Source organism: Malus sylvestris, chromosome 10 (assembly GCF_916048215.2).
Source record: "Malus sylvestris chromosome 10, drMalSylv7.2, whole genome shotgun sequence".
Taxonomy (NCBI): Eukaryota; Viridiplantae; Streptophyta; class Magnoliopsida; order Rosales; family Rosaceae; genus Malus; species Malus sylvestris.
Genome location: NC_062269.1, coordinates 41267268 through 41290771, shown reverse-complemented (window position 1 = coordinate 41290771; position 23504 = coordinate 41267268). Strand labels below are relative to the sequence as shown.

Here is a 23504-nt window from a genome sequence, read left to right as displayed (position 1 = left end):
TATGTGCGGCTAAAGTGTGATCGACTGCCTTCGGGGCATCGTTGGGCCGAGTTGTTACGTTCGTCAGAAAACTTTGCATCTGCCAGGGTCTACGCCTTTATCGTCGCTGGTTTGGATTCGGCGGAATAGTGCGTTATGATGATGACTGCAGGTAACTGTAGAATACAGGTAGTTGGGCCCCCAGCTCTTCTCGCATGATGGTAGAGCTTATTGCTACTTTAGATATCGTCAAACATGCGAATAAGTCCTCTGCTGCTTCTAAGGAGGTGATGTCAGGTACTTCTTCAAGTCCTTGAATGTGCATTGGCGAGCCTCATCCCAAAGTGCATGCTTCTCTGCTAAAGCGAAAGAGTCTGCCAGAGTTAGATCTTCTTTCATGATCAATTTTCCGAATAGCGGGTAGTCTGCGGGAAGTCCTTTTTGGAAGGCTGCTCTAGCTATCGAGTCGTTGCATCCGACTATTTTTGCCTTCTCTACTTTGAACCTCCTCACATAGTCGCGAAGCGACTCCTTTGGGTTCTTCTTGACGTCGAACAAATGGTCAGACTTCTTTTTGATCGAGCGATAGGATGAATATTCTTTGGTGAAAACCAAAGAAAGTTCGTAGAAATTCCAGATGGATTGTGGCGGCAGGGTGTAGAACCAATCTTGCGCCTCGCCTTGTAGAGTGGTGGCGAATATCTTGCACATGAGATCATCGTTGTTTCGATAAAGGATCATTGCACTTTGGTAACGTTTTAAGTTTCTCTCCGGGTCTTCATCCCCTTTGAAAGATGTGAAATGTGGCATGCTGAACTCGCGTGGAGGCTCTGCCTGCTCAATCTCCTCCGTGAAGGGTGACCTGCTTATGTTGGTTATGTTCCGTTGTAATGCCTCGTCGGTGACCTCGTTGCGTTGGAAATCATGCAATCGCTTGGTCAAGAGTCTCTCTACTTCTTCCTGAATTTGCCTTTATTGGGGTAGCGGAGCTCTCGGCTACCCCCAGTCATGACTTGCTGGTCTAGGCTGCTCTTCCATATGTTTGGCTCGTCTATGCCGCGGATGCAGTGCATGTGATGCGTTCCTAGTAGGCGAGCGAGTTCTTCGCATGCTGCTGGTTGAACTTGAGCTGGATTGAGTGACTGCTTCTCTCCGTCCGTCGTGCTGCCTACTCTGATGTGAGGTGGAGGATGCTCCTTGTGGGCTTAGCTGCGAATAGACACTTTGCCCGGAAGGTTGTTCATGTTGACTATCGGAGTATAACCCCAACCGTGAATGTATGCTCATCTGTGGGCCTAGTCGAGAGTGCATGCTCCTTCGCGCTCTAAGACGGGAATGTACACTGCCCAAACGTTCGGCTCGTGGCTGCTTGCCGGGACGCTGCTGGAAATGTCCGTCTGCCCTTGTCCTACTTTGGGATACCTCGTCCGGGGCACGTTGGATCCCAATGTGTTGCAAAAGTTGATTCACCAAGGTTGTCTGTTGTGCAAGGGCGCTCGTCAACTCTATGACTTGTCGAGACAAGTGTTGTTCGCCATTTGGATTGGAAGAGCTTGGAAGGAATGCGCCTCCTTGGGCAGTGAAAGGGTGGTAGACTTCGGGCGTGAGATTTGAGTTGGGAAATGTCAAACCCGTGAAAAAATGTGGGGAGAATGCCCCCGGTTCGAAGGTAGGTCCGGATGGTTGAGATAGTCTTGGGCCGACTTGGGCTGCTTGGAAAGCCACTGAAGCAAGATAAGCAGTGAGAGTGGGCTGCTCGTCGGGAGTAGGCTGGGTCATGAAAGCAGGCTGCTTGGCAGGAGCAGGCTGGGCCACGGGAATGGGCTGCTCGACGGAAGCAGGTTGGGCCATAGGAGTCGGCTGCTTGACTGAAGCAGGCTGGACCACGAGAGTGGGCTGCTCGTCGGGAGCAGGTTGGGTCACGAGAACAGGCTGCTTGGCAGGAGCAGGCTGGGCCACGGGAGTGGGCTGCTTGATGGAAACAGGCTGGACCACGGGAGTGGGCTGCTCGTCGGGAGCAGGCTGGGTCACGAGAGCAAGCTGCTTGGCAGGAGTAGGCTGGGCTGCGAGAGCAAGTTGCTTGGCAAGAGCAGGCTGGGCCGCGAGAGCAAGTTGCTTGGCGGGAGCAGGCTGGGCCACGGGATTGGGCTGCTCGACGGAAGCAGGCTAGACCACGAGAGTGGGATGCTCGTCGGGAGCAGGCTGGACCACGGGAGTGGGCTGCTCGTCGGGAGCAGGCTGGGTCACGAAATCCGGCTGGGCCACGGGAGTGGGCTGCTCAACGAAAGTAGGCTGCTCAATGCGCGATGCATGTGAATGCGAGGCTTGGGCTTGGGTCCACGTAAACTTGGATGGCACGGCTTGGATTGTGGTCTTGGTACCGTGAGCCTTGGATGGCACGGCTCGGGCAGTGGTGAAGGCTCCATGGACCTCGCCACGAGTGGCTACCGAAGTAGCCACCGCGGTGGTTCCCATGGTGGCCGTGGTGAAGGCACCATGGACCTCGCCGTGGGTGGCTACCGAGGTAGCCACCGCGGTGGTTCCCATGGTGGAAACTCGTGGTGGTGATGCCGCTCCCCTTATTGTCGCATTTTGCCTCACGGATCTCCGGGCCGTGGTGAAGGCTCCATGGACCTCGCCACGAGTGGCTACCGAAGTAGCCACCGCGGTGGTTCCCATGGTGGCCGTGGTGAAGGCACCATGGACCTCGCCGCGGGTGGCTACCGAGGTAGCCACCACGGTGGTTCCCATGGTGGAAGCTCGTGATGATGATGCCGCTCCCCTTATTGTCGCATTTAGCCTCACGGATCTCCGCAATCCCATTTCTTGAACATTAGAAATTTCACTTGTGGAATTTTCTAAATTTCTAGCCATTATATTTTGCTTATACGTTTTATCAAAGAACCTTTGCAAGTAAAAAATTCTAATAATAAGAACGTATGAAAAATATTCAAATGGACTAGAAAATAAAGAAAAAAACCTTTTTGTGCGAGAGTCTTCTACGAGTATGGATTTCAACTCTCAATGAAAGCACCAATTTGTGGATGCAAATTTTCACCTCTTCGATCTTGGACGATTTTGCACCTACAAAACAACTAGCACCTTAGGTTAAGGCCACAAGCCTCACGCGCCCACGATGAATGGGGGGGGCTTTGGCCGAAGAACCTCCGATGCCAAAGTTAGAATTTTAGAGAGAAATAGTGTTTAGAGTGTTTTGGAATTTTTGCAAGAGGTTTGGCCCTAGTGTTTGGAAGAAATGGGTGACTATTTATAGGACTAAGTTGGTATTTTTCCAAAGAAATGGCCGGCCACTTTGTCCATGTTTTTGGTGAATTTGTGGTTTAATTAGCCAATTAATTGGCTAATTAAATATGAAAGGAAATATTTTAGTATTTATGGTATTGATTGGCTAATAAAAGGGAAGAAATGATGGGAAAAAGTAGAAAAAAGGTAATGGACTAGGTTTTGAATGGGATAGCCGGCCCTATAGTATTTTTTAGGTTTGAGTGGATGTTTCAAATTGATAATTAAGGGATTGATTGGGTAATTAATCCCTTAATTAATTAATTTTTTAGGAAACATGAAAGGATTATATTATTTAGCTAATTGATTAGCTAAATAATGGAATATAAAACATATAAAATAAATTAGGTTTTGGGAATTACCTTATAGAAAGGATTTGATGAAATAGGCTTTAAATCGTTACCTATTTTGAGCACTTTTAACTTGGTTGAAAGATAATTTCCTACTGCTTGCGCGTAGGAATCCCGGTATGCCTTAAGGGTATTTTTGTCCTCTTTCGTTCAAAAGTCCACGTGAATATTTTTGGCTCCACACATGCCATCGAATTCCCTGAAACAATCGTTACTTGTTAAGCTTAGGAATATACTACCAACATTAATCCTAAATCCTCATTAAGGGGAAGGGTGGACAGATGATGAGGAATACGTCTACGATCCTCTTTTTGTTTCTCATGAGTTTGATCACTAGTAGTGAAGAATTCGTTGCTTCGTCCATCAATGCACATGCACTATCACTTTAAATCCTGCCAAACTACCCTAATCCGATTTCTAATAACTTACCACTTAGTTGTATCATTATTAAGTTGTTATTTTACATATATTTTATACCTCTCCTACGTATTACTTAGTCATGAAGTTATATTAAATTGTCAGATTTAATGGATAAATGGGAAAAATCCCGAGGAGTTATTTGAGATGGGCTGCGTGGGCTTCATGAAACCCAAAGAGTCAAAGAGAAGTCAGTCCAATTATGGGCCAGTACAAATTAATTATATTTCCTTACCTTATTGGCATGTACGTTGGAGATTATAAAAAAAAAACTAATGAAAGCGGTTTGAAAACTTTGAGTTTTAACGATAAGGAAAAAATAAAAGGTATAATGAATAGTATCAAGGTTGACTTTTTAATGTAAAAATGTAATTTTTCGTTAAAGTGAATAGTTTCGGGAGCTTTTCGTTAAAGTTCCTTTATAAAAACTTATGCTTATATGTTTCTGACAAGCATTGGTTCTGGATGGTGGTTTTAGAAGAGGAATAAGAAAAGGAAAAAGGGGTAGCATATATAAGTGAACTCACGGCATAAATCGACCATACCTCCCAGTGCCGCAAAGAGGATCTTGCAGATTTCCGAGTGATGCACACGCACAGAATTGGAGTTTCAAGATTTCGTTCATGTCTTGGAATTCAACTATGTTTTTCCTTAGTTCGATTATGAACTAAGTCCTTTTGCTAGTGTTAGGTGGTACTCTTACTCAGGGTTGGTCCTGAAATTTTGAGGGCCATGTGTGAGACTTTAACAGAAGCCTTTAAATTGTATAGAATTTTCATTGCTATGTTTTCTTTTATATTTTCATTTTTATGATTATGTATGAATTGAGATTTGAAAAAAAAAAACAAATTTAGGTGTGATGAACCGGTGGTTAGGTACTTACTTGCATTCTGGTGGTTAGGTACAAAAAACCTCAAGGATGAGTTTTCTTTGAGAATATGAGAAAGATGCGGAGGCATGTCTTGAAGAAAACAATTTGAAAACCACTATTATGTTTTGGAATAATAAAATATGTGTATTTTTTTTTAACAATCGATATCATCTATACTAAAGGATGTGTATTTTAATTGTGACAGCCTGTCCCGAAATATTTATTTTCGACGGTGTGAAATTTCTTAAATGCCTTGGACGTTTTGAGTTGTGTTGTGTGGTTACTTGGGTTTTGGACCAATCCTTTTTATTCCTAAGTATTTGGAACTAAAGGAAATTGTTTGTGTTGTTTGGTAGCCACCTAGGACCACACATCCATACACACACACAAACACAACCCGTTGACCCTCCATCTCTCCTCCCTTTCTCGGATTTCTGCCATCATCCGCACCATTGTTCGGACCATCTTCGAACCAACCTGTGTCTTCACGGATCGACGTTAAAAAGGTAATATTCGTGTTCCCTACAAGCTCCGGAGTCCGTTCGTACCATTTTTAGGACTTGAAAACTTCGAAAACCCGAGAAAACGATATCCCAGTTTTGAGGTACTGTTGATGTGGTTGTAATTATGGATGTTTCAGGAGATTTTAAGCTTGTAGGAAGCTTTAGAATGTCCTTACAAAGCTCGAAGAAGAAAAACCAAGTAATTTGGATGTCGGGAAGTCGAGTTTGACGAGTTGTAAGTTTTGGCCGAATTATCGACTTTTCTCCGTCGAGATTTAATGGATTTCAAGCCTTGAAATTGGTAAGGTTTTGTTCTTCTAGTTACAAGCTTCAATTTGGGACAAATTTGAGGTAATTTGGTTAAGAAATGACTTAGATATCAAGGTTTTTCGAATTTCCAGTTTTCTGACGACGGTAACGGTCACCGGAGTCGAAGGAAGAAGACGAGCGAATATTCCGTCAAAGTTGACGAAATATTCTAACGGCGTCAGGTTAGTTTTAACGGTATATGCTATTAATTAATGGAATATTTCCTAACGCCGTTAGGGTTACCGTCAGTGTGCCTAGCACGTGCCCGCGCGTGGGTGGCGCATCTGGCCATGCCTTGGCCAGCGCGTGGGTGGTCGGAAATTTTTTCTAAAAATATGGGGCTGTTCGTGAGTTGTATAGATCACGTTGGTATATTCAAACATCTTATTTGAGCAATGTATGAGAAGTTATTAACTAATTTTGTCTATGTGCTTTAAATAACATTTATTCAGTTATTTCGCATATAGGTGAGACCTATCCCGAGGACAAGCGCAGTCAAGGGAGACTCGGGGGCTATGACCCTTCGACATACCAATGAGTGGGCGTTTGGTTTTCAATATATATTTATATACTTGATATTTTCTCAGAAAATGTGTTTAAATAAAAGTATGCTTTGAAATGCCATGCATATAAATTATATTCAGCATATGAATTAGTATATGATGCATAATGCAAATTGGTGTTGTGGACGCTCAGGTAAGTACCAGGTGAGTTATGTTTTGTTATATGAGATATTGATAATGTGAGACGAGATTGAGAGCTCATAAACCTGCACCCCGGGTGATTGTGATTTAGCCAGAGATATGGCACAAGTCTATATATAATGTCGCCTCCCACACCATATGCTCACATTGGATCCAATTTAGGTGCACAGTCTTGTTGTACAGACCATTATAGGTGGTTATAATGGTTCCGACTTGTAGGTGACTAGCGATTTATCGCACAGCTATCATGAGAGCGTAGCATTGAGCATAACTATATTACACCCAGTCTTGTTGTACAAACCTTTACAATGGTTCCAACTCGTGTGCAGTGTAATGCCGTATAGGTCACTGGCGGTGACTCCGGCTAAATTGACTAATGAGATATGAATTCAGCCGTACAGACCTGTGCAGGGGTTCCAGCTAATATGTTATTTTCCATTAATTTATTTTCAACTGAGTTACTTATTCTGTTTTATATTTTAGCATGGCATACTTATGAATATGGATATGTGAAGCATGAATTGAAATATATATATATTTATATTTATATTCCACTTATGGGAAAATTATACATGTTTTACGGCTAGGGGTTAAAGCATTTGATAAATGAAATGGTTTTGAAAAGCTTTGTTTTTGCCTACTCACACTTTCTGTTTTATGCCCCTCCAGGTTTTAGGTAAGCTTGTTCGTTGGTGACTCACGATGATTGATTAGAGGTTATGACAGACTATCACAAATGTAGGGCATCTTTGGGTGTCATCTAATTAGTACTTGTTTTCTGGACTAAACTTAAGCTACTTACGCTCTGATTGTGTATTCACCCATATTCTAGCACTTATCTTAGTTAGTACTCTTATGAGTTGGTTTTTATTTATTCGTATTCTCTATTATCATTATTGCTTCAGCATTGTGCACATGGCTACATCACTCTCACGTGACGGCCATCATGCCCTAATCTGGGTCGGGGTGTGTCATTAATTACTTAGGAATTTGTTAAGTTAATTTCGGAGTTGTAAGGGTGTCACGAAAAATTAAGGTCTATTAATTTGTAAATGGTTATAAATATTGTACTGGAAAGCCTTGAATGCATTAAAATATATTTGTTTTGTGCAATTGAGGTGAGTAGAGAGATTTTTTAATGTGACCGGAACACGGAGGGGTACACCACATGTTACTATATAATTAGGGATATGTGTGTTAAAAAGTTAATAACTTAAAAAATAAAATTTCACATCGCTTATATAAAAACACATGGCTTACTTCCTGTGTTCCAATTATAATGAAAAATTTATCAAAGTGAATGCTTCCTCCTTAGAAAAATCAAGCGTTTTAGCTTTATTGTTTAAGTGAATCCACGATTAGCAACATTGGAAAAACTCTGTTGCCCCTGGTTGAGCTATTCCCAGACTATCTATCCTTGTCTCATCGATACCCTTGGTTTGTCTTGCGTTAGCCACATAAGACCATCTCCAACCCTGACTTAAAACCTAAAAATATTTAGCTCAGAAAATTTAGGTTTTAGCCCAGAAACAGCTTTTCTACTCCAACCCTTTTGGCCTAAAATTTGAGTTCCAGATTATCAAAAAATGAATTAAGGCTATTTTTTTTAAATTAACTTTTTTTTAAAAAAAAAAATTATGTAGACTATCCTAAATTAATTTTATGAACATTTTAACCTAAAAATATTTAAATTCCGATAAATTTTAAAAAATTACTAAATCAATACATGAAAATCATGATAAACCACATAAACTTAAAAAAAAAGACAATTAATAAACCACATAAACTTAATACAATCGAAAACTCATAGACTACATAAACCTAATAATGATATCCATCATCTTGACTTGGTGGTGGACTTGGGTGATAGTCTTGCGATGAATCATCATCTTGAAATATACTCCTTGTGGCATTCCTTCGTAAAATTTCTTTTTGCTTACCACGTAAGTATCTCTTCCTCTCTGGAGTGTATTTGTCGAGGTCCGCCATTATCAAATTAGTTTCGTATCTTTCTTGCTCCCTATCCCCTTCTTGGTTCATGGCCAAAAACATTTGGGCCGATTCTTTCTGCCGACGACACTGGTTTTCGTTCATTCTTGCCATTTCGCTAGCAAATTGTTCACGTATCGGATCTTGGGACTTCCCTTTTCTCTTTGCTTCCTTTTGCTTATCTCTACCCGAGGGCCTTGGCAAAGAAGAAGTTGGGCTCATTTGGTTGACACCTTCATTGTCGGCAAAATTCACACCTTCATTGACATCATTTGGAGGTGGGGCTTCATTATGAAATAATCTTCCACATTGTTGATTCGCATCGATTCCCCACCTCGGACAATCCTTGAGGATGTTCCAAGCATGATGCAACTTAAAAGCTTGATTTTTTGGTGTAGTTCTTGTCTTGTAAATTGCCATTGCTTTGTCACCCTATGCAACAAATACATAAAAACAATTAGTTGCAAAATACTATTATGTACATGACAACAAAAATATCAACAAAGAAACTCACAATTTCTGAGACGCCCCTTCCACTAGGCATGTCAACCATGGCTCTCTCCAAGCTTCCCTTCCACAAAGTGCACGCTTTGTTGATAATCTTCCACCGATCATAAACACCACCAGCTTCCCTTCGACCGGCGTTGGAGTTTTCATGGAACTTATCAACGATTTTACCCCACAAATCCTTTCTATTTTGATTGGTGCCGACGGCACCATCTTCACTAACAGAAATCCATGCCAAACATAAAGCAATATCTTCGTCAAAGGTCCAATTACGACCTCTAACATGCTCTTTTGCCATCTTGAAAATTTTGGAAATGAGAAGAAATGGTAGAAAGAAAAATTGGAACAATTGTAGGAGAAAAGTGAGTTTTGTGTGGATATTTGAACAAATACATAGGTATTTATAGAATTTTTGGTTGAATTTTAAGTTAAATAATTTTTATAAATTATTTTAGCCGTTGGATTTAAATTTGGACCGTTAGATCTTTTTTTTTTACCGTTAGATTTTATTATATTCGATTTAAACCGTTGGATTCAATAAATATATAAATATAAAACAAAAAAAAAAAAAAATTTGAACCTGGGCCGTTGGATTAACCAACAGCCCATTTAAACACAACCGTTGGATCACCAAAAGTAGTCGTTGGGCTGCTTTTGTTTTCTAACAGCAGGGAACACCCCCACATGGGGCTGTCTGCTTTCAACAATATGCCAGGCGCGTGTGGCGCGTTGGCGGGTGGAGGATGGGAAGTGGGCAACACAGCCCTGGTTTCACTCTCAGTTGGTGGAGCCCATTTTACTTTGTGGCCTAAAATTGGGCCGGAATTTGACATTCATTTGAGTTTTAGGTTTTAGGTTTATTTTAAGTCATGGGTTGGAGTGGATTTGAGGGGGGAAAAATGGTAAATTTTAACTTTTAGGTCAGGGTTGGAGATAGTCTAAAAGGCTACTATGGGCTAAAGCCCAGGTAGCTTTCGGTGAAAAATAAAATTTTACATGTAATTTTCATTATTTTGCAAATGTAGTCCATCTTATATTTAGCTACTAATCTTAATTTTCTCTATTTAATTAAATAAATTATTTAGTACAGTTTACAAAAATCTCTCTTTTTTACATATTTTTTTCGATGTTCTAAAAATCGGCATAGGCGCTGGACGGCGGAGCTCCAACCCGATTTAGACCAAAACGTTTGTTGATGCACAAAATCAGCGAAGACTTTGGTACAACAGAAAGTGTCAGGTTTTGTGACCTTCGCTTGGTTGCTTCGGTCACTAGTGAGGATAAGTACGTAAATGAATAGAGACAGAGAAGCAAACACAGGATGTACGTGGTTCACCCAGATTGGCTACGTCCACGGAGTAGAGGAGTTCTTATTAGTAGTGAAGGGCTTACACAAGTACAAAGGATCAAGCTCTCAATTTAGTGAGTTCTTGTGAATGATTTAACACAAAATGGCATTAGGCAATATTGTGGGGGAATGACCCCTATTTATAGAAAAACTTGTAGCTTTGTCACATTGACATGTGTCATGTTGTGATTGGTTCTTGATGTCGACACGTGCTGCGCTCTGATTGGCTTCTAATCTTGACACGTGTCGAGTAGTGATTGGCCTCCTGGTCGGAGGGGAACTCTTCTGGGTCCTTGACAGTATAGCGTTGGCCGGTGCTCGGTAGTTTCGGGATTGGTCAAGTATGGTACAAACAGTGCTCCCCTAAGTTCCCGAGTGAGGGAAACTCCTCGGTTGGGGACTTGCAAGATCCAATCCCTTGAGTAATCACGAAACTTCTAAGTACCGAAGTGTGGTCTGATCTTCATCTGCCCTTCTCTGGAAGTACCTTTCCTCCATCCGGGAATGGTGTACTTAGCTGATGTTGACGCACAAGGTAATGTATCAATTTCACTTGAAGCTTAGTTGTAGTTTCGGGCTTAGTCAAGTGTGATACAAACCCTATAGTAGGAGTCCCCCAAGTCGCCGAGCTAGGAGATCTGCCGAAAGAGGTGACAGACAAGGTAAGCAGTCAAACTTCCAAGTAAGCAACCCAGGATCAGAGGTTTGACTTCGGCTTCCGGTTGATTGTTCTCCTTCTCCTTGTCTCTCATTCAACTGCCAGGATAAGGAGAAGCAAATGGATAAAAGATGATATGAGATACTTTTGCTTTTGAAGAAGTAACTTTCCACAGGCTTATTCTTGAACTGTGTTGGAGGGGTTTCTGGTGCCCTTCAGAGTATAAGGCCGACTCAAAAATTTGAGGGTCAAAACAAGTCCATCAAATCTAGAGTACGTTCGACCTTGATGATATGGGATACTTTTGCTGTTGACGGAATAATGAATGTGGTATGGAAAGGTGTCGTGCTGTAGTGATCTGTTTCAGCTCACCGTTGAACCTTCTGCTTCAATCTTTTGCATGGCAGAAGTGGTGTGCAACCTTTGCATTTAAATGGTCCTTCAGAACATTCCTTCATAGTGACTCATCCACGCTTGGCAGCTTCAGTGTAAAGAGCCAATATCTGATCAACTGTCATGAGGTATTTGCCGGTGGAATTCGTGACCTTGACAGCAGTTGAGGATGAGTACTCGAGAGCAATGCTAAGTAAGCAACCAGGCAAAGGCTCCAGGCAGTCAGTTCCAAATTGGAGGTTTGATTTCAGGTTCCGACTGACTGCTCTCTTTCTCCTTGTCCTGCAGGTGTGGACAAGGACAAAGACAAAGACAGGGAGAAAGCATGATATGGGATACTCTTGCTTTCGACCCTGATGATATGAGATACTCTTGTTCTTGGTGTGGCTTATTTGCTGAGGTATTATCGGGGGGAAATAAAGCTGAGTATTTCGAGAGATTATGTTGAGGGTGCCTTTTCGAATGCGAGAAAGGGTTGAGCATTTTTGCAGGTTTGCCTGTCCGTTGAGGAGGGAGGTCAATGTATATAGGGATTTCCCAATAACAAGTAGTAATGCTATTCCTTTACCCTTCTTGGTCACAGCAATGTAGTGGGAGCTGCCAGCTTCACGTGTTTTAATTTTGTCAGAGCACTTTGAAAAAGTGGTATGTGGTATCTGGAAAGCTGATATTACGTGTGGAGATTACAGACAAGCTTTATCTAAGGAAATCTGGCTCTCGAAGTTCTGAGAGTTGTGCCTCTTCGGTTTTCGAACAAGCAATCCCGTCGAAGATCTGACTCTCGAGATTCGGAAAGCGGTGCTACTCCGGTTTTTGAGAAAGTAATTATGTTGGGAGTCTTTTCTCGAATGTGAATAAAGGTTGGTCGTTCTTGCCAACCTGTCTTGCCACAAAACACGGAGGTCGACACACATAGGGACTTTCCAGTTGTCAAGCAGTGGTGCTGTTCCTTTACCCTTATGGGTAATAGTAGGGTAGCTGGCACTTCGAAATTCTCGTGCCTAAACTTTGTCAGAGATCTTTGACAAAGTTATATGTGGTACCCGAGGAGTTGATGGTGCATATGGAGAGCGGTGATTGATCAGTAAGATTCACGTGCTTTCTACTTCACCAGAAATCTTCGACAGATTGCCCGTAATTTCCGCAAAGCTGATTGTGCATGTGACAGGTGCTGACGAGGCTGCAAAAGCAGGTGCTTCTTCGATTTCTGAGATCGGCCTTCGTGGTCTCTGAGCAGCCCAGCTTTTGAGAAAGCATTCGCCTCTTCGATTTCTGAGATCGGCCCTCGTGGTCTCTGAGCAGCCCAGCTTTTGAGAAAGCAAACGCCTCTTCGATTTCTGAAGCTCCGTCGAGTGCAGATTTTTATAGAGGCTGGCATTAAGTTCCACAGCACACTTGAATCTCTACCAGTAGAAGCTCATTTCTTGCACTTCTAAGATCTTGATTTGTCTGACCTCTTCCTTCTTCAACACATTTGAAAATGTCTGGACCCTCTGACCGTCGTTTTGACTTGAACCTTGGAGAAGAGACAGCCACGCCTTCTCCAGACAACATATGGCGCCCATCCTTCATATCCCCTACTGGTCCTCTTACCGTTGGGGATTCTGTGATGAAGAATGATATGACCGCTGCAGTGGTGGCCAGGAACCTTCTCACTCCCAAAGATAACAGACTACTTTCCAAACGGTCTGATGAGTTGGCTGTTAAGGACTCTCTGGCTCTTAGTGTTCAGTGTGCAGGTTCTGTGTCTAATATGGCCCAACGCCTATTTGCTAGAACCCGCCAAGTTGAATCATTGGTTGCTGAAGTGATGAGTCTCAAACAGGAGATTAGAGGGCTCAAGCATGAGAATAAGCAGTTGCACCGGCTCGCCCATGACTATGCTACAAACATGAAGAGGAAGCTTGACCAGATGAAGGAATCTGATGGTAAGGTTTTACTTGATCATCAGCGGTTTGTGGGTTTGTTCCAAAGGCATTTATTGCCTTCGTCCTCTGGGGCTGTACCTGGTAATGAAGCTTCAAATGATGAACCTCCAATGCCTCCTCCTTCTGGGGTTTTGTCAAGTACTGAGGCTCCGGATAACCACCCTCCGGTGCTTTCTCTTTCTGGGGCTCTACCGACTGCTGAGACTTCCCCTAAGCAACCTTTGTGAAGGCTCCCTTTTGTTTGTTTATTTTGACTCATGTATATGTACATATTTGTGGCTTATCGAAAATATTAATAAATAAGCTTTGCTTCATTTCAACATATTGTGTTAAATACACCAAAGCCTTCTTCATAAAGTTCTTTGAATTTTTGCTTTTGTTGAAACCTGTATTGTTGAAGCTTTGTGAGTGAAGCATGTAGTTTGAGGTAGTGTTCCCTTAATTTCCCGAGTGAGGAAAACTTCTCGGTTGGAGACTTGAAAAATCCAAGTCACTGAGTAGTCACGAACTTTTGAGTACCAAGGCGTAGTAGCATATGGTGGGAGTCCCCCAAGTCTCTAGTCGAGGGAGTTGACGAATGAGGTGTCTTGCTAATAGTCCATGTCGTAAGTACCAAAACTTCATTCTTTTGTTTTCTAAGTGGTAGCCCCGGACTTTTTCTTCATAGATTTTGTTGATGAAGGTTGCTAGGCCCGAATAAGTGGAATTGCAGAAGGTGTAACCGTTGGTGCATTAACATCATAATGGAAGCATCACAATGATGGAAGCATCACAATGATGAAAGCATCATAATGATGAAAACACCATAATGATGAAACATCATAATGATGTTTCTTTGGTGGAATTGTTTTTCATTTCCCCTAACAACCGGAATTGTTTTTCAACATAACACCATCATCTGTAGGTCGAATCACAAAGTTGTCTTCATGAAAGTTGTTCGTTAATTCCTTAACTACAACATATCCAAATTGGAGAGCCATCGGAGCAGTACAACTCCAGAAATCCAGGTATGATGAGTGACTGTTTATCATTTGTCTGTCAACCCGTCAGATTAGTTGTGAGCTTTGAAACTCTATTTTCTCTTGCTCAGATCAGCATGCTTTCTTCATTGAAGTTGTTCCTCAGCTTGTGAACTACAACATATCCAAATTTGAGATCCCTCGGAGCTCTATAACTCAAGAAACTCAGGTATGATGAATGACTGGTTATTATTTTTCTGTCAACCCGTCAGATTTGTTGTGAGCTTCGAAACTCCATTTTCTCTTGTTCAGATCGGTCTGCTTTCTTCATTGAAGTTGTTCCTCAGCTTGTGAACTACAACATATCCAAATTTGAGATCCCTCGGAGCTGTATAACTCAAGAAACTCAGGTATGATGAATGACTGGTTATTATTTTTCTGTCAACCCGTCAGATTTGTTGTGAGCTTCGAAACTCCATTTTCTCTTGTTCAGATCGGTATGCTTTCTTCATTGAAGTTGTTCCTCAGCTTGTGAACTACAACATATCCAAATTTGAGATCCCTCGGAGCTGTATAACTCAAGAAATTCAGGTATGATGAATGACTGGTTATTATTTGTCTGTCAACCCGTCAGATTTGTTGTGAGCTTCGAAACTCCATTTTCTCTTGTTCAGATCGGTATGCTTTCTTCATTGAAGTTGTTCCTCATCGACTCTTTCATAACATATCAAAAATTCAGGATGAACTAACGGTTAAATATTTCCAGATCTTCGAAACATCACAACAGCTTCGAAATCTGCAAGAAGCCGACTATCATGTTTGGAGCTTCAACACTTTAATTTCCGTCGCTCAAACAGAAATGGTTCCTTCTTGAAAGTTGTTCATATGCTCAAGAACTATAGGGTGTCCAAAATTCAGCTCCATTGGAGAAGAGCAGAGGTTGCAGAAATTTGATAGATGAAAGGAGGCGGAAGAGGGAGAGAGAGAAAAAGTCTCTTGGGTTGGATTTCTATTTTGGAGCAGATTCCAATTTTTGTAGCACCTTCATTATTGATGAATTGCTTGTACTTTTGTCCATTATGAAATTTGGGACTTTGGCTTGTTGTTGGATCTATTATAATATGTTTGGGAACATATATAAGTGAATAAATAAGAAGGAAAATTTTGGGCCCTTGTGGGTGTAAAACAAAAAATGTTTATGTTTACCCAAGTGTTTTTGTACAAGTTCAAGGGCATCTTGGGTTTTGTGAACAAAATTTGTTTATTTGGAGCAAGGTTTTGTGTTGAAGCTTTGTAGGTGAAGCTTTGGTGTTGAAGCTTTGTGGGTGAAGCTTTGGAGGTGAAGCTTTTCGGGTGAAGCTTGTTGGGTGAAGCTTTTTAGGTGAAGCTTTGTGGGTGAAGCTTTTTAGGTGAAGCTTTTCGGGTGAAGCTTTTTGGGTGAAGCTTTTTAGGTGAAGCTTTTCGGGTGAAGCTGTTTGGGTGAAGCTTTTTTAGGTGAAGCTTTGATGGTGAAGCTTTTTGGGTGAAGCTTTTTAGGTGAAGCTTTTTGGGTGAAGCTTTTTAGGTGAAGCTTTGATGGTGAAGCTTTTTGGGTGAAGCTTTTTAGGTGAAGCTTTGTGGGTGAAGCTTTGGAGGTGAAGCTTTTCGGGTGAAGCTTGTTGGGTGAAGCTTTTTAGGTGAAGCTTTGTGGGTGAAGCTTTTTAGGTGAAGCTTTTCGGGTGAAGCTTTTTGGGTGAAGCTTTTTAGGTGAAGCTTTTCGGGTGAAGCTGTTTGGGTGAAGCTTTTAGTTGAAGCTTTGATGGTGAAGCTTTTTGGGTGAAGCTTTTTAGGTGAAGCTTTTTGGGTGAAGCTTTTTAGGTGAAGCTTTGATGGTGAAGCTTTTTGGGTGAAGCTTTTTAGGTGAAGCTTTGTGGGTGAAGCTTTGGAGGTGAAGCTTTTCGGGTGAAGCTTTTTGGATGAAGTTGTTTTTTTTTTTTTTTTTTTTTTTTTTTTTTTTTTTTTTTTTTTTTTTTTTGGCGCTTGACACGGTCTTCATTTGCTTGTTTTGTAGTGACTCTTTATTGAATTCATTGCCAAATGGCCTTCATTACATAGGATGCCGAACGGCTATAGCTCAACACTTGTACATCGTGAGTCTATTTGTAGTAGTACTTCAAGTGATCAGCGTTCCATGGATGGCCAAGGGTCTTGCCATCGGAGCTTCTAAGTGTGTAAGAGCCAGGGCGACTGATGCCAATGACTTCATACGGTCCATCCCAGTTTGGACTAAGTGTGCCTTCACTCGGGACTCTGTCGCAGAGTAATCTTTTCTTTAAGACCCAGTCTCCTATTTTGAAAGAACGAAGCTTGACCCTAGAGTCATAATAGTTGGAGATGCGCTGCTTGTAGGCGACATTCCTCAAGTGAGCTTGGTTTCTGTGTTCCTCGACTAAATCCAAGTTGAGGGTGAGTTGTTTGTCATTTTCACTTTGAATGTAGTTCTGGACTCGGAATGTTGCTTGCTCGAGCTCAACAGGGACAACCGCCTCTGTGCCAAAGGCAAGTGAGAATGGAGTTTCTCCTGTTGAAGTCCGATATGAAGTGCGATATGACCAAAGAACTTGGGGTACAAATTCTGGCCAACAGCCTTTAGCTTTGTCCAAGCTGGTTTTCAAAGTGCGCTTGATTATTTTGTTGATGGCCTCAACTTGTCCATTAGACTGGGGATGAGCTGGAGAGGCAAAGCATAAGTTGATGTTGAACTTAGAGCAGAACAACCTGAACTTCTTGTTGTCAAACTGTCGCCCATTGTCAGTGACTATCGCATTGGGAATGCCGAATCTACAAAGGATGTTCTTCCACACGAAGTCTTCTATCTTTGCCTCAGTAATGGTTGCCAAGGGTTCTACTTCGGCCCACTTTGTGAAGTAGTCCACTGCAACGACTGCGTAACAGACTTTGCCCTTCCCTGCCGGCATTGGGCCGATCAAATCAAGTCCCCACTGGGCGAAGGGCCAAGGGCTGATCATAGGAGTAAGAGGCTCTGGAGGGGAATGAGGAATAGTTGCATATCGTTGACATTTGTCACATGAGCGGGATACTTTGATGGCATCCTGGTGGAGTGTTGGCCAGTAATATCCTTGGCGAAAAGTCTTGTGTGCTAGGGACCGAGATCCAGCATGATCTCCACAGACTCCCTCATGTATTTCCCGAAGGACGATTTCCGCCTCGGCAGGCGTAAGACACCTTAAGTATGGCAGGCTAAAACCTCGCTTATAGAGTTGATCATTGATGATCAGGTAGCGGGTAGACTTGTATCGAATTTGCTTAGCCTGGACTTTATCATTTGGGAGGGTGCCATGAGCAAGGAAATTATAGATCGGGGTGATCCAACTATCCCCCTGTTGTAAGTTGCATACTTCTGCGGCCATGGTGCTTGGTGTTGCCAACAGTTCGACATGAATTTTTCTTCCAATCTTGTCTTCCACAGCTGAGGCGAGGCGAGCCAGGGCGTCTGCATGACTGTTTGCCGCTCGAGGAACTTGGGTGATCTGGTAGTGGAAGTGCTTGAGCAAAAGTTGTGTTTGCGCAAGATATGCTGCCATGGAGCTGTCCTTAGCATCAAAGTTGTTGGTAACCTGGTTGACCACTAATTGGGAGTCACTGAAAATATCAATTTGTTTAACCCCGAGGTGTTTGGCCAAACGTAATCCTGCTAGAAGGGCTTCATACTCGGCCTCATTGTTTGATGCCTTGAATTTGAAACGAAGAGCATACTCCATTGCTACTTTGTCGGGCGTAGTCAAGACTAGTCCCGCTCCACAGCCCTGTTGGTTGGATGAGCCATCAACATACAGACTCCATGCTGGGGTTGTTGGTTCTATCTTCTGAGCTTCCGGGGGTAATGAAGCCACTGCTTCAGGTGTAGAAGCAATGTCAACCGGATATGTGAAGTCGGCAATGAAGTCTGCCACTGCTTGGCCCTTCTCAGCTGGCTTTGGTTGGTAGGAGATGTCAAACTCACCCAACGCTATTGCCCATTTGATCATTCGCCCTGAAGTGTCAGGACTTTGGAGTATCTGTCGAAGAGGATAATTGGTAAGCACGATGATGGAGTGCGCTTGGAAGTAAGGGCGGAGTTTTCGAGCAGACATGACCAATGCCAGAGCCAATTTCTCAATGTTAGAGTACCGTGTCTCCGCATCTTGTAAGGCTTTGCTAGCGTAGTAGACAGGTCGCTCAATATTCCCATCCTTTCGAATGAGAACGGAACTTACGGCTGAAGCTGATACCGATAGGTAGATAATGAGAATGTCTCCTACCTCGGGCTTGGAGAGTAGAGGGGCTTTACTCATGTACTCCTTGAGGTTTTTGAATGCCTCGGCACATTCATCAGTCCATGTAATGTACTTCCTACTTCCCTTAAGTGCTTTAAAAAAGGGAGCACATTTGTCTGTGGCCTTAGAAATGAACCTGGTTAAGGCTGCCACCTTGCCAGTAAGGCTCTGGATGTCCTTTGAAGTTACCGGTTCCTTCATGTCGAGGATTGCTTTGATCTTCTCGGGATTAGCTTCAATGCCTCGTTGGCTAATCATGAAACCTAAGAATTTGCCAGAGCCTACGCCGAAGGCACATTTGTTGGGGTTTAACCTCATTCGATACCTCTTCAAAATAGTGAAAGTTTCATATAGGTTGGTGATGTGTTGGTCAGCATGTTTGCTCTTGACTAACATATCATCAACGTAAACTTCCATGCTCTTCCCAATCTGCTCGGCGAACATTGAGTTGACTAGTCTCTGATAAGTCGCTCCTGCATTCTTTAGGCCGAAAGGCATGACTTTGTAGCAGTATAGTCCTCTGTCGGTAGTGAAGGCTGTGTGTTCTTGATCCGAAGGGTTCATGAGGATTTGGTTGTATCCTGAGTAAGCATCCATGAAGCTCAGGAGTTCACACCCGGCCGTAGAGTCTATAAGTCTGTCAATAAGAGGAAGAGGGAAGCTATCTTTCGGACACCCTTTGTTTAGGTCGGTGTAGTCAACACACATTCTCCACAAGACCTTTTGAAGCAAAAGACTTTCTTTGGTCGGATTTTTCTTAACAAGGACCACATTTGCTACCCATGTCGGGTAATTGACTTCGCGGACAAAGCCTATGCCTTTGAGTTTTTCAACTTCTGCTTTCATTGCCTCGTATCGTTCAGCGTCATAAGATCTTCGCTTCTGTCTCACCGGCTTGATCTTGGGGTCAATACTCAAACGATGACAGATGACATCGGGAGAGATACCTGGCATGTCCTCGTATGACCAGGCGAAGACTTCAGTGTTCTCTTTCAAAAAAGATATCAATGCTAACCGAAGGGGTGGTGACAATGTGGTGCCAATCTTCACCATGCGATCTGGATAATCTCTTGAGATAGGTACCTTCTCCAACTCTTCAGCAGGTTGGGCTTGCTGGGTGAAAGAGTCATCTCGAGGATCATCGGGTTGATTGTTGCTATCAGGAAGATCCAAGTTCGCTTCATCTAAGCTGGTCTTTGTGACTTGGTCATGTACAGACAGGGTTTCCTTGGGTCCGGGCAAGTGTTGTTGCTTAACTGAAGTGTTGTAACATGATCGTGCACTAAGCTGATCTCCTCTGATGTAGCCGTTGCCATGGGGGGTTGGAAATTTCATCAACAGCATATGCGTGGATACCATAGCCTTGAGATCATTGATGCCTGTGCGCCCAAAGATGACATTGTATGCCGTTGGGCAGTCAACCACTAGGAAGTTAGTGGTAATGGTAGCCGTGTAAGGGCCTGTACCAATAGTAAAGGGTAAATGTATGCTCCCTAAGGGTTGCACGATATCACCGGAGAAGCTTATCAGAGGAGAAATCGAGCGATCGAGCAAGTGTTCAGCTACACTGAGTGCCCTGAAAGCTTCGGCAAACATGATATTGACCGAAGCCCCTGTGTCTACGAGGATTCGTCGAACATCAAAGTTGGCTATGTGAGCCTCCACGATCAATGGGTCGTTATGAGGGTAGATGATGCCTCTTTCTTCCTCAGGGTAGAAACATATCGGATCCCAGTTAGGCTTTTGATACTTCCCTCCCCTGATGTCTTCCACGTGAAACACTTGGTGACCAGGCCTCAGAATTCGTTCACTGTTTTTCATGGCCCTATTGGAAGATTCAGATATGGGTGTGCCGCCGCTTATGGAATATATGACATTCACCTGGCGTTGGTTACGGTTATCCCTTTGAGGGTGAAGGAGGAATTGATCAATTTTTCCTTCTCGTGCCAAAGCTTCAATACGATCACGGAGGATGATACATTTCTCGCTATCATGGCCGTTATGCTCATGGTAGCAACAAAACATGCCCGCGTTATTCGGGGGCGTGTAATCTGGGTGCCTCGGCTTTGGCTTTGGTATCAGGTGAGCTATGCTGGGGTAAATGGCCGCGCATGTGGCATTCAAGGGCGTGTATGTCTCATACCTTGGGGTAGGGGGTATCTTGACGCGGGTTTGACCCACTGCATTGACTGCCTGGGGGCGAGCGTTATTGTGGCGATACCCTTGGTTATCGGGATAGTGTCCCTTACTCTTTTTACTGAAATGAGAGTGGTGAGGATGGAAATCCTTCCTCTTGCCTTGAAATTGATATGTCTGTTGATTCGGCGAAGCATTATGCAAGGCATGGGGAGGTGCCACTGCTGTTTGGAAAGTCGAGGTCTTCTCATTTAGGTGAGTCTGGCTTCCACCTCCCACTTGTTGATAAAGGATGGTTGTAGGGGGTTTCTCCTGATATGTCTTTGCCTCGGCGGAGGCATGGTTATAAGCCTGCGCCATCACCTCAGAGTAAGTCTTCCAAGTATTGGCATTGATCATGTATTTAAAGAAACAATCACGTAGGCCTGCCGTGAAGGCTTTGAGGGCAGTCTTGTCGTCTGCCTCGGCACACCGGGAGTATTCATGGCTGAAGCGGCCAGCATACATACGTAATGACTCGTCTGGCTTCTGGCGGATAGTGTACAGGTCATCTGCAGAGTGCAAGCGATCGGTTTGGAAAATGTGTTGGGAAACAAATAGTTTCCTCAATTCCTCAAATGAGTCTACCGTCTCAGGTGTAAGACGACAATACCAATTTAGAGCTCCGCCAGAGAGGGTGGAGGGGAAGAGAAGACATCGCTCTTCGTCGGTGTGCATCCGGTATGCCATGGTGGACTCAAAGAGGTTAAGGTGCTCAATCGGGTCCTCTTTTCCAGTATAAAGTTGCAAGCCAAGCTTTTGCTTTGTCTTTGCTTGAAGGGGGGTGTTGAGGATCCTCCTTGTAAGAGGGCCAGGCCTGGGTTGGTTCCAGTCAGGTATTTCAGCCTGACGTTCAGCCTTCAACTTGTTTACTTCCTCAATAAGTTGTAGGACAAGGGGGTCCTGAGCGGAGTTATGTGCCACTGGAGCTTTCTTTCGTAAATCTCCATCTCCTCTTGGAATTAGGAAGGTTTGATCAAGGGCATGTGATTTTTCCCTGGACTCGTTGTACTGGCTTCCAGGGTATGTCTGTCGGAACACCTCTGAGTCCCCTGTACCCTCATGTCTCTCTAGGACTTGTTGCCCCTTCCCCAAATTGGTGGCCGGCTCGGGCCGTGGCAGGGGACCGAGTCTCTCAGAAATCCTTGGGTCATTGATCTTTGAGCTTATATGGATGGAATTCTCTCGACGTTGCTTCAGGAAATCCCGACAATCGCGAAAGACGGCTTTCGATCCTTCTACCCCTTCAGCAAAGAGGTGTCTCCCTCCACTTCTCATGGTTCGGGTCGAAGCAACTGGGTTAAGAGAAGCCTCATGTTGATTATCAAGTCGAGGGGTAATCTGTTCCCTATCAGGGATATCTATGTCGAATGCATGTGACCCTCCATGTTGGAGGGCACCCAGTTGATGGTTGACTTCCACGGGGGCAACAAGCTCGCGTGTCTGAGCTTGCCTAGCTTCGTGGAGTGTCTCGAAGAGCTTCTCATATTGCTCCTGGAGGACCTCATTCTTCATTGCTATCTTGTTGTTCTGAGCTTCCAACTCATCGACTTTAGCTTGAAGAAGAACTCGTTTTCCTTCCTTCTTTCGTTGTTTCGCACTATGTGCAAGGGGGGTGTCATTCTGTGTGCTGTGGCTTCCTTCGCTTCCCATGTTGGAGAGGGATGCCTGGTCAAAAGAAAGTGTACGAATGATAGAAACCAGCTTGACACAGCTGAAGAGAGTAGGAATAAGTGTCGTTTCCCACAGACGGCGCCAAATGTTGATGCACAAAATCAGCGAAGACTTTGGTACAACAGAAAGTGTCAGGTTTTGTGACCTTCGCTTGGTTGCTTCGGTCACTAGTGAGGATAAGTACGTAAATGAATAGAGACAGAGAAGCAAACACAGGATGTACGTGGTTCACCCAGATTGGCTACGTCCACGGAGTAGAGGAGTTCTTATTAGTAGTGAAGGGCTTACACAAGTACAAAGGATCAAGCTCTCAATTTAGTGAGTTCTTGTGAATGATTTAACACAAAATGGCATTAGGCAATATTGTGGGGGAATGACCCCTATTTATAGAAAAACTTGTAGCTTTGTCACATTGACATGTGTCATGTTGTGATTGGTTCTTGATGTCGACACGTGCTGCGCTCTGATTGGCTTCTAATCTTGACACGTGTCGAGTAGTGATTGGCCTCCTGGTCGGAGGGGAACTCTTCTGGGTCCTTGACAGTATAGCGTTGGCCGGTGCTCGGTAGTTTCGGGATTGGTCAAGTATGGTACAAACAACGTTCATTTAGGCAGGGAGGACTGAGGCGAGCTAGGCGGCGCTAGGTGGTAGTCTAGGCGGTTTGAATCTCACTGCAAATCCAAAACTCGCTGTAATTTTTGCAACGGATCTACAACTCCTGATCTCGTACGTAGCAGCAGAGCTAGGCGAATTTCTGCAGCTCGTCTCTGTGAAGATGAGGGAAGAGAGAATGCAGAGGGAAAGAGAGAGAGAGAATCTTTTGGAAATCGGTAGTCGTCCGGTTTGTTCAACTGTGGCCTCACCAATCTCTAGATGATCTGATTCTCTCTGTGTCTTTGGTTGTGTTTTGAATCTTTGATAAAAAAATGGGGTCAGGCTTCCAGAGAAGTTTGTTTGCCCTATCATTTCAATATGTGGTGGCACAAGTTGGTTTTGAGATCCAATTTTGAGGTTCTGAAAAGGTGAAAGAGCGAAGAAAAAAAAACGAAGAGGTATATGGATAGGTTATTCAAGGGTGAAGAAGAAGAAATTGGGGAGGTGAATTGTCTGCCCTCCCATT

The 23504-nt window shown here is 43.5% G+C and overlaps 1 protein-coding gene and 1 long non-coding RNA gene across 3 annotated transcripts; one reads left to right on the top strand and one right to left on the bottom strand.

Annotated features, from left to right (window-relative positions):
- Window positions 1-8137: 8137 nt before the first annotated feature.
- Window positions 8138-9495, bottom strand: LOC126585189 (uncharacterized). Its single transcript, XM_050249612.1, has 2 exons — window positions 8940-9495; window positions 8138-8857 (listed from the first exon to the last, which is right to left on the bottom strand). Exons 1-2 carry the CDS (start codon window positions 9228-9230, stop codon window positions 8258-8260), a joined length of 891 nt encoding a protein of 296 aa, XP_050105569.1. The 5' UTR covers window positions 9231-9495; the 3' UTR covers window positions 8138-8257.
- Window positions 9496-13846: 4351 nt separating this feature from the next.
- On the top strand, window positions 13847-15389 carry LOC126585214 (uncharacterized). 2 transcript variants are annotated; one of them, XR_007610371.1, is made up of 3 exons: window positions 13847-14447; window positions 14531-14809; window positions 14985-15389. It is a non-coding gene; the product is annotated as an uncharacterized LOC126585214 (long non-coding RNA). The 2 variants fall into 2 exon arrangements; XR_007610370.1 differs by having other exon boundaries at window positions 14531-15389.
- The last annotated feature ends 8115 nt before the right edge of the window (window positions 15390-23504 follow it).